This window comes from Squalius cephalus (genome assembly GCF_949319135.1).
Source record: "Squalius cephalus genome assembly, chromosome: 19".
In the NCBI taxonomy this organism is placed as follows: domain Eukaryota; kingdom Metazoa; phylum Chordata; class Actinopteri; order Cypriniformes; family Leuciscidae; genus Squalius; species Squalius cephalus.
The window spans coordinates 11,776,526-11,790,727 of NC_137140.1; the positions used below are offsets into that span (position 1 = coordinate 11,776,526).

Genomic DNA, 14,202 nt, shown 5'->3' on the forward strand with positions numbered 1-14,202 from the left:
GCAGCCATGTGGTTCACTACAGGAGTGAAGCAGTGTGTTTGCTTCAGACGTCATTTTCACGTGACTAGTGACGTAATGATACAAGCTCCGAAGCAGTGGTTCATTGCAAGGACCGTTCGAGTTTGAAGCAAGCTTCGGAGCGTCGGTGTCAGACGTAACATCACTACCTGCACCTTGCTGACAGAAGACCGGACCCAAATATGGAATACGCTGCAAAATTTACTGCGGTGGTTCAGATTAACTATTCTGTCATCTTGCCGTCACCTGCCCCTCGGACGACGAGGCCCTCAAATCGCTGTTCTGGATCGGGGCCAACTACCACTTCCCTGTAGACCTTGCATACACCTCAGGCCTTAACTTGAGGGAAGCCATCATCAGGTGTCTGGAGAGTGTCTGTCCCCGATTCAGGACACAGCTAGACCCTGAGCCCAGCCCACCACCCTCGACCGCAGAGACTTCACAAGAGCCCCCCACAAATGCAGAGCAAGGCAAGGGCCCGCCGCGATCCGTGAGTCAGAGCCCAAAGAGGAAAGGACATCGCCTCGGAGCCGGTACCCCAGGAGTGAGTCTGACCAGGGGTATGAGCCAGCGACAGCAGCAACAGAGGGAATACTGATGGATTCGGACCCGGGTGACTGGCTGGTATCATCTGTCTGTTCTAAATCATCGCTGTTTCAAGACAGCACTGAAACTTGTATGGACTGCGAAACATTTGTTTGCTCGTCATCATTGCTGTTTCAAGACCGAAGTAAGACCATATCATCGACCTGCAGGGAATTGGAATTACCATTACTGATCACGTCAAATTTACCTCGGTCACCTTAGCTGCAAAGATCAGCCAGTCCTCCAGCCCCACCTCTGCTGGATGCCTGCAACCCTTTGCCTTCCACAGTGACGCCTTGCTGCGACGTGAAGCCGCAGGTCATGCAACCACCAGCCTTGCCCAAGCAAGAGGATCCTGTGGCTCCACCTCAGCCCGTCGCCTTCGCCTCGGCTCCTCCCACCTTTCGGCTCCACCAGAGACCCTCGACCGTACGGCTCCACCGGGTTCTCTCGTCCCTCCGGCTCCATCTTGGTCAATCGTCATTCTGCCTACGCCACGGACTTGCGAGCCTTCCCCTTCCCCTTCCCTCTGCCTCAGTCCTCTGGCACTCTGGCTCCGCTTCAGATGCTAGTCACCGCGGCTTCACCTAGTTCTCCATTGCTAGCTGTTTTGGTCAAGTTTATCGGCTCTCCGTCTGCGCCCTGGGATCCATCGGCTCCTTCTTTGTCTGTCGTCACATGGATGTCTTCAGCCACAGCAACACCTTGGCTCCTCTCTCCCTCGACTCCACCGTGGGCTGTCATCCCTGCTGTGCTCTGGGTCTACGTAAGCGGACATCATCCGTCTTCGCCGCCGGGGTTTCATCGTCCCCCCATCTCCATCCCTTCATCCACCTCCTAAGCCTCCCCTTTCTCATCTCCACGCTGTGAGATCTTGAATTCCAGGCAGGGTGTTCTGTCACTTAATCAGTTGTGTTCATTATTGGTTTAGTTTTTTTTACTTTGTTTGTTTTCATTAGTCACATGTGTTCCTTTATTTGATTTTCCCGCCACTCGTTAGTTTCTATAGAAACTATATGGACACTAATTATCATCACAGCTGTTTGTCATTTTCTTCACCATGTGTATATTAGTTCCTCACCTTCACTCAGTGTTTGTCCGGTCTACGTTTATGTTAGCATCAGTGTTTGTTCTAAGCCATCTGTGGATTACCTTTTGGATTTTTTCTAAACTCTTTGTTTTGAATCATCTTCTGCTGCTTCATTGTCTGTCTGCACCTTGCTGACAGGCCTATTTTTTATTTGAAGGAATTAAGAGTGCAGTGTTGTTTTTATCCTTGTATTGTTCCACTGGTTGAAGTTGATATGGGGTTTAGAAAGTAATAAGTAATCCAATGCTTTTTAGAGTAATTAGTACAGTAATCTAATTACACAGAATATGTAACTAGCAAACGAGAATCACTAAAATTATTAAATATATTTCGAGACAAAGGCCTTGTTAATGATTTTGTTCAAGATAAAGGCTACAGTTTTTCAATAACGGAAGAATATGTAAAAGTATGGTAAAAGGCGCCCCTGCTGTTGGGGCTAAAGGTACAATAATTAACATGATGCTAATGATGTAAATATATCAAGTTGGGTTAGGGTTAGAGATACCTTAGAGATAATCACCATATTTATAATAAAACCATCATATTTAAAAATACGATATTAATCATATAATAAAATATAATTTATTGTTGCCACTGTAAATATATATTAAATTATTATGGGATCTCCTTCAATGCTTTCAGAATCTTTACTTTTTTTAAATAATTTAGTTTCTGTATTTTTTTAAATATGTATTTTTATATTCACATATTTTAATGACAGTATATTTAATCAACAAAAATAAATAATTTAATCAAAAATTAGCAGAAAATAGTACAAACTACTTGCTAAAGTGATTGTTTTAAACAAGTACATTATTAAAAAAAACTATTGTATTGTACAGTATTGTATTAATACTGTGTGCCTGTTGCCCCATGCTGATGAGCCTTTTACCCCGTGATCCATACCCACATTTATGATTTATTTTAACAGAAATCTGTTGCTCCATACATTTTCAATATAATTTCTGCTATCACACACTATGGGTTATGGGTAGGGTTAGGGTGGACGTCAAGCCACCCATTGGTTCTCCCATAGGGGAGTGGCTCTGCAACAGTGCAACTATACTGAGAAAATCTTCGAAATATTATTTTGCTGTAGAATCAGACATTACCACGATTTTGAGTTACTTATCCAGTTATATTCATCCCAATGTTGTCATAAATGATCTGACAGAAATCATTAATTGACAGAAAATTATCAGATTTATTCAATGAAACAAACATAATTGAGCATTTAGCCTAGGCTACATAGCAATACAAAATAATACATTAGTGCCATGTCCCTGATTAAAAGGTCAGAGCTGCTAAAGTGTGTCAGTTAATGAACGGCAGTCTTCCTCTCCATCCGCTTCCGCGAAATATGATCTCATTAAATATTTTTCCTTTAATATGCGTCATTTGGCCACCATTTTTATCAATAACATGAAAAATAAGTACAGTAAACAATTGATGACTCCTATAAAATAAGCCTAGTACAGAACCTGGCGAAAAGGAAAAAAGTGCCCGCAAGCAACATCCCAGTTTAGGATCTTCCACGTTTACACATCCGAACTCCTCCTACAAGAGCCCACAACTCACTGTCGAGCCCTCACAAGCCTCACTCACAGACTACACTTTCCTTAAAATGCTACAGAGGATTGTTTTGAGTTTATTGCTGGCGACGTGGTTCTATGTGGACTGTAATCCAGGGCCGATCGATGATATTGCAGTTGATCGATATTTCATTCCCAAGCCGTGCGTCAGAGAAGTGAAATCCGGAGATTTCGTGCGTTATCACTATAACGGCACTTTTACTGACGGAAAACGGTTTGACTCTAGGTGAGATGATTCAGCCAAGTGTTTACTGAGTGATGTTCATTCTTTGCATCTTGCACATTACAATTTCACTTTTACTTTTTGCTTTTGTCATTAACTAAGCTGCATTGGCTTTGGTTTTCAATGTACCATGATTTTCTGGACATGCACCATAATGCTTTTTTTCTTTATATATTGTAAAAATTGGCTACTTTCATGATATTCTTTTAAGCATCTTTTGTAGTATTTTGCAAATACTAGGTTTGTTCAAGATGGTTTACTCAAGTCTATTTAGCTAAAACTATATATTGCATATTCTTATGGCTGTGTCTCAGACACTGGTGAGCTTCATTCATACAGCTTATTTGGTCATGGTGTATCATACGTGGACACAAAAAAAAAAAAAACACCTTGGTTTTGGGCCTCCTCAGCCTCATGCATCTTTTCAAACTTAAATACAACTACTCCAATTATAAATTCCAGGATTTAATACATGATAGACCTTGCAGCATTTATTTCCTGTAAGCTGCTTTGAAATGGTGTAGAGGTACATTGTCAAAAGAGCTACTTAAATAAAACAGGTTGTGTAAATACCCTTGATTGGTATTTCATGATTTACAAAGTGTGTGTGTTTATGTGCTGTATGTCCCTTTGAGAATACATTTAAAGTAAGGTAATTTTCTCTTTTACTACAGCTATGATAAGGGGGCTGCATTCTTTGGACAGGTGGGGCATAAGTGGCAGATTGCTGGTGTTGACAAGGGCATTCTGGGTATGTGTGTGAATGAGCGCCGGAGGATCACTGTACCCCCCCACCTGACCTACAGTAGCCAGGCAGCAGGTAATATATCCAAACACACCTTTTACATTGATAAAATGTACATACTAGTTCATTTCTCGAAATTGTAAAGCAGCCCAAAAAACTATTTTTGGACACACAAGTCTTACACACAGCCTTAAAAATGTTTTGGACTGGTCATTAGATATCAAAGCAAGTATGTTCAAGAAACATACTGTATTTTCCCTTCTTTCTTGTTTTTGTGAAACGCTTATTAAAAATAATTGACATTTGGTTAAAGTACTCCCTGAAATTTTAAGTTAATATTTCAATAATTTAGTGACACATTTGCATGTTCACAGTTCTCTGATGTCGGTTAATGTTCTCATGACAAGCAAATAAATTAATAAAATGTTTAATCTTTTATTGTTTTATTTGGACTTTATTGCTGGTAGTCTTTTTTAGTTGCTATAGTGTATGTAGTGTATACACTATAATTAAATTCATTACATTATGTATATGTGTATACATATAAGTGTATACACTATACATTACATTCACACTGGTGTTTTAGGAACCCAATCAAATGTAATAACAATTATTAATTATGTTTTAACTCCAATTACCAAATGAATACAGAAATATATTACTGTTGTATATTTTAATTTTACTGTAAAATATATATTTAAAATATTTGATCATTATAATAATAATAATTGTATTTTACACTACATGTTACAAAACAAACTTTTATGTCTTAAATTCTTTACTTTCAAAATTTCAAAGCCTTGAGCTTTAAACAATCCTTTTATTAAGGTGGAATACTACTAAAATGCTGTAAACTGCCCACAAAAACGTTGGAAATTATGCATATGTGTAAATAAAGTGAACTTTTTTAGTTTGCTGCATTTACAGTGACCAGAGAAGCTCTCAGATGCTGAATACACCTGCTCACAAAGGCAGATCAGATCAGACTATACAGTTTTTTTAAATTAAATCGCAGCCTTTGATTTGATTATTGCCCTAAACAATATCACGACTCTCATGCAGCCCCATTTATTTATTTACATTTTTCATTGGATATAATTATTAGTTTTTATCAACTCACAAACCTCTTACAGCTCCCTCACAAACCCCCAGATGTTCGCAAACCACCATTCAGAAAGTTATGAATCACTAGCATTTGCGATCACTGAAATATGTATTCTTTCTGTGGCGTTTTAGGTGGTACAGTGCCGCCGGACACAACATTAGTGTTTGATCTGGTTCTACTAGACATCTTTAACAGGGCAGACCAGGTTCAGACCAAAGTCATCAGTACACCTAAAGACTGCAAGCGCTCAGTCATGAGGACTGACTTTGTGCGTTTTCACTTTAATGCGTCATTGCTGGATGGCACTGTGTTTGACTCCAGGTTAGTGCTACTTCATGTCCCAGTTACCTCAAATAATAATGATTGTTTTCAAACAAGTTTCCTGAACACTCCTGTCTTAAACTCACACTCTTCACTGAGCAATGTTTTGTTTGTACAACCTCCAGCTAACAGGGAACGTTCTCAGAACTCTCGCAAGGTTCTAGTAACAAAGTTAGTCTGGTCTTTAATAAGGTTCTCAAAAATGTAGCACAAAAACATTATTTATACATCGTTCATGAAACGTTTTACCTAAAACGTTAAGTTGGGTGTTCGCCCAACATTTTTTAAATGTTACTCCTTGTTTCAGAATGTTTAGAGAACATTCAAATGTCACGTTCCCTTTATGTTTGCAAAATGAAAAAATGGAATGTTCCCCTAACGTTTGCATAACTAAGCAAAAAAAAAAATATATTTTTTGAAAACTTCAGAGAACATTCAGAAATAATGTTTTCATAATTTAATAGGAATGTTAGCAAAACGTTCTTGGAACATATTTTGTTAGCTGGATAGAGCCACAGGGTTTAAGGTCCAAAATTTTCGTATGCGTTTTTTCGTATTCGTCATTCAGTGGCTCTGAATTGTCAAAACACCTCTCAAAATGCTTGCTACGGATGCGAAAAACGCAGAAAATCGAACCCGATCAGAATTTTTTTATGACGAATGAAAGTTTCAGAGGCAGAGTATAAACGTGATTGACACAACGTGAGGTCGTATTAATTTTGTACATGCGAAAATTTCGGACGAGAATTTCGGACTCTGTGTGCAAGGACCTTTACACTTTTCTTGCAAATTACCTTACATATGACTTAGCAGTAGTGGTCTTTGTACATTAAACTGGCATAAGATAATGTATTTTAACATTTAAAAACTAAAGTATCTGTAGTGGACACACGCCATACATCAGATGTACCCAGTGTGAACTGTTGCACAGATGTATGTAGACTAATCTTATATGAGAATCTTGCAGCTACAAGCGTTCCCAGACGCAGGATTCAGTGGTTGGAGAAGGTTTGCTCATAAAAGGCTTGGATGAAGGGTTACTGGGCATGTGTGTGGGAGAAATACGACACTTCATCATCCCCCCATTTCTGGCATTTGGAGAAAAGGGATATGGTAAGCAAGCAAACCATTTGCATGTGTATATAAAGAACATCCTATTCTTTATCAATTATCGATTTTATTTAAAATCTTGAAAATGGTTCCATTCTTTAATGTTGGACTTTTCACACTTGAAATTGTGTCAGTGTAATTTCTGTTTTATCGTGTTCCATGTTTCACACTGTTCATGCCTTATTTGAGTTATTCCTGGGTAATGGGGTTTCCAGATTTCACACTGCACATTCGTAAACCCTGGGTTCTTATTCGTTTATCAACAAGATGGATAACATTACAAAAAAAATATGATTATAAAACGCAACCTGTTTTAGTAACTGCTTATGACTGGAATACACTACAAGACTTCAGACTATGATTCAGTTGGAGGATTTCAAATGATACTTTTAACCGATTTAGAACACATTTTGATTGACTACTTGCACACTGAGGTACAAATAACTACAATTAAGTATAAATAGTATCTAACATTATTTGTACTTGGTGTAAATAGCCTCTGCCTTTTATGTCTGGTTCTCAAACCCATAAAATGGTAAAATGGGTTCCACACACTTGTTTTCAGTGCTGCAACAGACTAGAAATTGAAATCCAAACAACTAACAGCCAAAAACTTCATTTCACAGACTCTTTGACTGTGAAACTCAAATCGATAAAGAAACAGTGAATTTTCCCAGGGTGATATAAAAAAATCAAAAAGAAATAAATGGTTTAAACTGTTTCAAGCAGTTTAAAAAACGAATGCCGGTCAAATGGACCCACAACACAACATGACTTTTCATTCTTTCTTTCCCTTTCTTTCATCCTTGCGTCTCTCTTTCCTTCAGGCACAGACATCCCTCCTCACGCATCAGTGGTGTATCACATTCTCCTGGAAGACCTCCACAACCCTAAAGATGACATCATTGTGGAGTTCAAGAAGGCGCCTGAACCATGTACACGCAAATCTGTTGCAGGCGACTACATCCGCTACCACTACAATGCCTCCTTCCTCAACGGCATCACGTTTGACTCCAGGTTTATTTCATGACTTTTTTCAAATTTGATTTGTTTCCTTGTTGTTGGTTTTGCAGTAAATGTAGATTCTGATGTATTAACTCTAATATCACAGCTATCAGCACAACAAGACGTACAACACGTACATTGGACTGGGCTACATGATCGCAGGCATAGATAAAGGCTTGCAGGGTGTGTGTACAGGAGAGAGGAGAAGAATCATCTTGCCGCCTCACCTTGCGTATGGCCAGCAGGGGGCAGGTTAGATGATCTCAATGCATTTAAAGGACTACGGTAGTTTGCCAATGAAAGTGGAATGAAAGTGTGTGCCTTAAAGGTGCATTTTGGTGCTAATTTGGTGTTTGGTGCTAATTTAAAAAGTTTTAAATATTAATATCAATTTAAAAAAAAAATGTGTGTGTGAAGACAGTGGTGTACACCAGGGTTAGACATTTACTTTTTCATTAATGGCCAATATTATATCTTTTATGTCAAATCCTTCAATTTAAACAATTACTTCAGAACTGATCAATCAATCAATCAATCAATCAATCAATCAATCAATCAGAATACTAGTTACCAATTAAGTTTTATCAATCAACACAAAAAAAGGCATCTTTACACTGCAGAGGTGGAACAGAGGCTGCATCTGACAGCATTTATGTTTATGTACACAGACTGTTTAATACTGTTTAAGGTGACATACATGTATTCACACAATTGGATAATGTAAATACCTTACATAAAGTAAATTAAAAAAACCTTTCAGGTTATGGCTGCAGTATTATGACAAAAATCATTATTGTCAATTATTGCTCTATTATAATAATGATTATTAATGTAGATTAAAAGAATACATTGAAACTTTTGGGGAAGGGGTATGTCATATTCTATCTATACAGTAAAAAAAAGCTATGCTCTGTTTATTAGTTCATTGCTTTTTACTCATTAGAAAATCAATTATATGTAAATGTGAACTCTTGAATCAAAGAAGCTGCAAAACTAATCTGTTGCTGACATCGTATCTGCTCTTTGTTTATGATGAGAGAATTCAAGAGAGTGCAGATTAAAAATTCTGTCAGTGATAATGTTCACTGACATAAAACTTTGGCGTTTTCAGCGTTGACTAATCTGAATGCCTCTGATTGGCCATTGCATTCATAAGCTCAACACCTTTGTGATTGGTTATAATGCTCAAGGTATAAAAGAAATCTAATGCAACGTGAGCAGATCTAATCAAATCAACACTTTTCATTAATTTTCACTTTAATTGTGTCAGCTGTAATAGATTTAGTTTAATTGTGTGGGGACATTTTTCATTATCTTGAATTTGGGGAGAGTTTTTGTTCATTTTGGTGGCACTTAAAGCCACCAATAATTTCTGGCCCTGGTTTACACCCACATAAGATGAAGACTGTATAATTTTCTATAAAAAAGTGTTTTAATAATGTATAGTGTGGGTCATCTCCATAAATATATTCACCATTTTGACATGGCCCACTGTTTCATTAAAGGTTTGGAGAGAATCCTCAGACTCATTGGCTGTCACTATTAGCCTAGTGTTGTTTGGTGATACAAAAAGTGAATATTAGACAATGGAACACATTTATTTTCGACAGTGAAGACAACGGGAGAATCAGTACCTGTACGTCCAAAAAAACAGAAAAGGTCTAAAGCCAAAAAGACGTGCAAAAAGCAGAAGCGCTAGTACCCTTGTGTGTATTTCAAAATTATATTAGTATATAAGTATATAAATAATGAAACCACCAGAGTGCAGCATCTACCTCAATGATGCGAAGGCAACCATATTGCGTCAGAACGCCCATCTCACGTACCACCTTAGTGGTGGAGAGGAGACCGAGGGATGAAGCCAGTTAGTAGATGTAGGGATGTTTGGAGGTCTCCCATATAGGTGCTGATCAGGCTCGGCCCTGCTTTTCTTCTCTAGGCGAGAGTTACTGAGTGAAGATAGATACTGGTAATTCCCGTTTGCATTGTGAAAATTTGCAAATGTGAATATGCAGTAAGTGAAGCTCTGTTTTGCCCAGGTAAGGACATCCCCGGTTCGGCCGTGTTGGTCTTTGACATCCATGTGATAGACTTCCACAATGTCAAAGATCCTGTGCAGGTGGAGATCATGAATAAATCTGCAGGGTGTAATGAAACCAGTGAGGTGAATGACTTCATTCAGTACCACTACAACTGCTCACTGCTGGACGGCACATTGCTCTTTACATCGTGAGTTTCTATCTATCTGTCTGTCTGTCTGTCTGTCTGTCTATCTATATATCTTCAATATTTATTTAATTATTCATGTTTTGAAGTGAATTCATAACACAATGTGTTAATGGTTTTGTGATTTGTTTATTGATCTTCGATTATTGTAGGAGTGACTATGAGGCCCCACAGGATGTCCTGCTTGGAGGGGGTAAAATAATTGATGGCCTGGATGAGGCCCTTAGGAACATGTGTGTGGGAGAGAGACGGACAGTTCTAGTGCCGCCACACCTTGGACATGGAGAGAAAGGAGGTGTGTCTTATCTTGTGTGTCTATAGTCCCTTTCACACAGAGATTCTGTGAGTGCGTTCACACACATCCCGTAAAGATCCCGCAAAGACACGTGATGTCAGGATGTGACGTGTAACGTAAGCATCGAACGATCTCAGCTTCAGCGCGGATAGTTAGGAGATCCCTGGTCTCTGCTTCATTCCAGTTTGCAGACATTTTTTCGTTCTTTCTTTGTTGATGACGAACACAAACTTTCTTCTAAGAGCAACAGAGTCGCCGATAACTACGTCATTGCGATGGCACGTGTGTCATCACTACAACACACCCCTTATGGCATTGGTCCTGACTTTTGTTCACACAGGGCACGTTCCAGTACTGATCCCGGCAATGTTACTAGGTCCCCATCCCGGCATCGGTCCCTGCATCAATCTCGGGACGTGTTTGCGTTCACACAGAAGGCACTCTAGCAAATTGAACGGCAATTTCCTGGGATCAACGCGCTGTGTGAAAGGGGCTTATTTCGTACTCTAATGTAAACCGGTGTTGACCGACTACCTTTGCAAATAGGAACAATGCCACTTTAACACTAGCTCAAGTCACCAGGTGCTGTGACACATTGTAAAAGTCAGTGTTGACAGAATAGGTTGACAGAATAGTGAATAAGGTTAAATACTTGACACTGTAAAATTGGGAGCGGGCTATGACAATGAGCCACATACGTCCATAATGGGAACACCATGTGCTGATCAGTAAATGACACATAACAGTTTAACTTGATTAACTTGAGAAGGGTGAATATGACAGAGAAGGACGCCCCATCAGAGATGTAGGATTATAACCTTGTTGAGGCTTGTTGGTTGCAAGTGAGCTTGCACATTATATAGATAGTGCAAATATAATGTTTGTAGGCTGAAGAGGACAGCCTGCCCAGCATTATTTAGCTATCTTCTAAAAGTATTTTATTTGCGGTTGATGTAGCTGTACCTATCCTAAAGGAGTGCCCGGTGTAGTCATGAGGAGAAGTGTCAGATCTTTAATACTTTAATGAGGTGTTGACTGAAGCGCTGTTGAGTCATGGAGAGAGTCACCTGAGGTCTGAGATTGACATTTAAGATTTTTAATCATTAAAGAAGGAGGACAGAAAAGGAGTGTGCACTTTGTTAATGATGATCAAGTGGCTGTGGGCCAATTAATCTGTTTTAGAATGTTTAAGAAAAAGGGGAAATAAGCTAGAAGAGAAGGGAATATCGGTGAACCCTACAACTCGAGAAGTGAAGATCGCAAGTACTCACAATGAAGAAACCCATGAAAGGCTAAGAGGAAAACTGCCTCCAAGAGAGTATCAGTATAGGGAGGAAAATAACCTACTCTGCTCTGAGAACAGAGATCTTCCTATGTTAAATGTCCAAAGATATTGGAAGCCGTTTATCGGGAATAGAAGAAGATTTCCTAATACTTGTGTGAAGACGACGAACTGAGGATTTGGAGAAGAGGCTGAGGTAGTCTGAGTGCATCTGACGGAAAACTGGATCATCTCCACCAATTTGTGGATAGAGGAAATTTTCAAGAAACAGACATTAAAAGCAGAAAGTGGAAAAAGCGCAGACAGTGGAACTAGACATAAAGGTCTATTACTGTATGTATACTGACTTTTTATATTTTTGGGAGTCTTCAAACAGCAAAAGAAAAAGGAACACTGTAATATAGAGTTAATGAATTCTTGTCAAATGAAACCTCATTGCCCAATGCCCTGTTCTCTTGTTTTCCTAGCTGGTATTGTCCCTGGGAGTGCAGTGCTCCGGTTCGAACTGGAGCTGGTGTCTCTGCAGAAGGGAGTTCCTGAAGGCTACCTGTTTGTTTGGCTCGAAGATAGTCCAGTTCAGCTCTTTGAGGCTCTAGACATCAACCAGGACCAACAGGTCCCTTTAGAGGAGGTCAGTTTACAGATCTTGTAGGGCCCTATGAAATCCATTTGAGTTTTTCTGGACTCTGTTTAATCCACCTATTTCCTAATAAGCCAATTGCCTTTTACATTATGGGAGGCACTTTCGGTTTGTGGAAGTTCCACTCAAAAAGACCGAAACAAATCATTTCAAATCATAAGGTTGCGCTACAAATAATCCTTATCCATCAGTTTGACTGAATGAGCTTTAAAATGTCCTTCATGTTCTATTTTCAGACATCAGCAGAATCATGTAACCCTTTTTAACGTAATGCTTTATAACGTAACAGTATCTTAATGTGATATACTGTATAACACGGCAATAGTAATATATTTCTGTCACAATTTCTTCAAGTTAAAATGAACTTTTATTTTGATGGGTTATCTTTAAGACCTTTGATTTCCACATTATAATACTAAACTCATTGACTTGACTAGTTACTGTAAGTATCGTTACAGTGCTAGATATGAGACTTGTCTCTTGCACTACTAAATTAGCATTATCTTTACTATTGCTGACATACTGTATTTGGCTCTCATACCTCTTGGCTCTGTTTTCTATTTAGGGTACATGTTCTTTGCACTTAAATGCTTGTTTTATAAAGTGTCACAGCCTATGTTAGGAAAGCAATGATTTAGTTTTAAACCTCACTTTCCTACCATGTCTCTCGACAGTTTTCACAGTTCATCAAACAGCAGGTATCAGAGGGGAAAGGTCGTCTGAAACCAGCTCAAGATGCGGACAGCGTCATCGCTGACATGTTCAAGAACCAGGACAGGAACGCTGATGGTCTGATCAATCTGGATGAACTCAAACTAAAATCAGACGAAGACGCAGAGAAAGCACGTCACGAAGAACTGTAAAACATACACAAACACATGTGAATGTACATGCATTCAGACAGAGAACAAAGCAACAGATTCAGAATCCTGAGGCTGAAAACCAGACCAACAAACTTTCCAGTATTAAAAGTGTACATTTGATTGTTACATATTTTTATACTTTTAGACATAAAAAAAATTCAGATCTCTAAATGCATTTGTCCCATTGAATAAAAGTTCCAAACTAAAGTGTTTGCAAACATTTTGTTTTGAAATGGAACATCACGACTACACTTACAAAAAAAATATTATTCAAGTGAGCTATTTTTGTTTACTTTTTTGGACTGAAAATAAGTGAGTTTACTTTGTCTAGTTTGTATGGACTTCTTAAAGAAATTATACTTTGCTGAATGAATATCTAAATAGGGGAAAAAATAGTATGGTAAGTTATAAACTATAAGTGTGATGTTAAATTCACTTAAAGAAAGTATACTTGCAGTATAAAAACTCATAAACTAGTAGTTTACTTAGAGTATACTTAAAAGTGTACTTTCATAAACTAAAAAGTGGGCTAGTATACAGCTAACAGTACCTATTTCCCTTGTAGTATTGTTCACAGTATAGTTGCAATACAAAATAAATACTTGGATGTAAACTAATTGTGTATTCAAAAGTTTACAAAAATACACTAACTTTTATAAACTAAAAAGTAGACCAATTTAGACCCAAATAAGTACTGAAATAGTACACTTACAAGTATACTAGTACATTGATTTTACAATACTTTCTACATGAAGTATACTTGGTAAATATAATTGGACTTAAGTTTATTTTTTAAAAATTTTTAAGGGTTCTTCATGCATGATGGATTTGTTCAATCTTCCTATTATAATGCTCTTCTGTGATGGATAATTTTCCAGCTATAAATATTTTCAAGTGGGAGAATGTAATGTTTTAATCCTATAAGAAGACGTGAATTTTTGACAACCTGTTGGATGTAGTGTTGTTTAATACGGTACCATTCTGCCTTATCTTTGCATTGGTTTCTGTTGGACTTTCTGTATATAGATTTGTGTCCACTTTTCACCAAATATTAAATATTTAAATGAAAAATACACTTAAATGCCAAAGGGTTTGCTCAGTA

General features: G+C 38.2%; 1 protein-coding gene across 1 annotated transcript; it reads left to right on the forward strand.

Moving 5' to 3' along the window:
- Positions 1–3,043: 3,043 nt before the first annotated feature.
- Positions 3,044–14,178, forward strand: fkbp10b (FKBP prolyl isomerase 10b). Its single transcript, XM_079851882.1, has 10 exons — positions 3,044–3,511; positions 4,183–4,328; positions 5,490–5,679; positions 6,647–6,792; positions 7,617–7,806; positions 7,901–8,046; positions 9,834–10,023; positions 10,173–10,315; positions 12,065–12,228; positions 12,912–14,178. Exons 1-10 carry the CDS (start codon positions 3,318–3,320, stop codon positions 13,098–13,100), a joined length of 1,698 nt encoding a protein of 565 aa, XP_079708008.1. The 5' UTR covers positions 3,044–3,317; the 3' UTR covers positions 13,101–14,178.
- The last annotated feature ends 24 nt before the right edge of the window (positions 14,179–14,202 follow it).

Coding starts and splice junctions, on each gene's coding strand:
- fkbp10b (XM_079851882.1), top strand. CDS start 3,318: ATGCTACAGAGGATTGTTTTGAGTTTATTGCTGGCGACGTGGTTCTAT. Junction 5,680..6,646: donor GGCACTGTGTTTGACTCCAG/GTTAGTGCTACT, acceptor AGAATCTTGCAG/CTACAAGCGTTCCCAGACGC. Junction 10,024..10,172: donor GGCACATTGCTCTTTACATC/GTGAGTTTCTAT, acceptor CGATTATTGTAG/GAGTGACTATGAGGCCCCAC.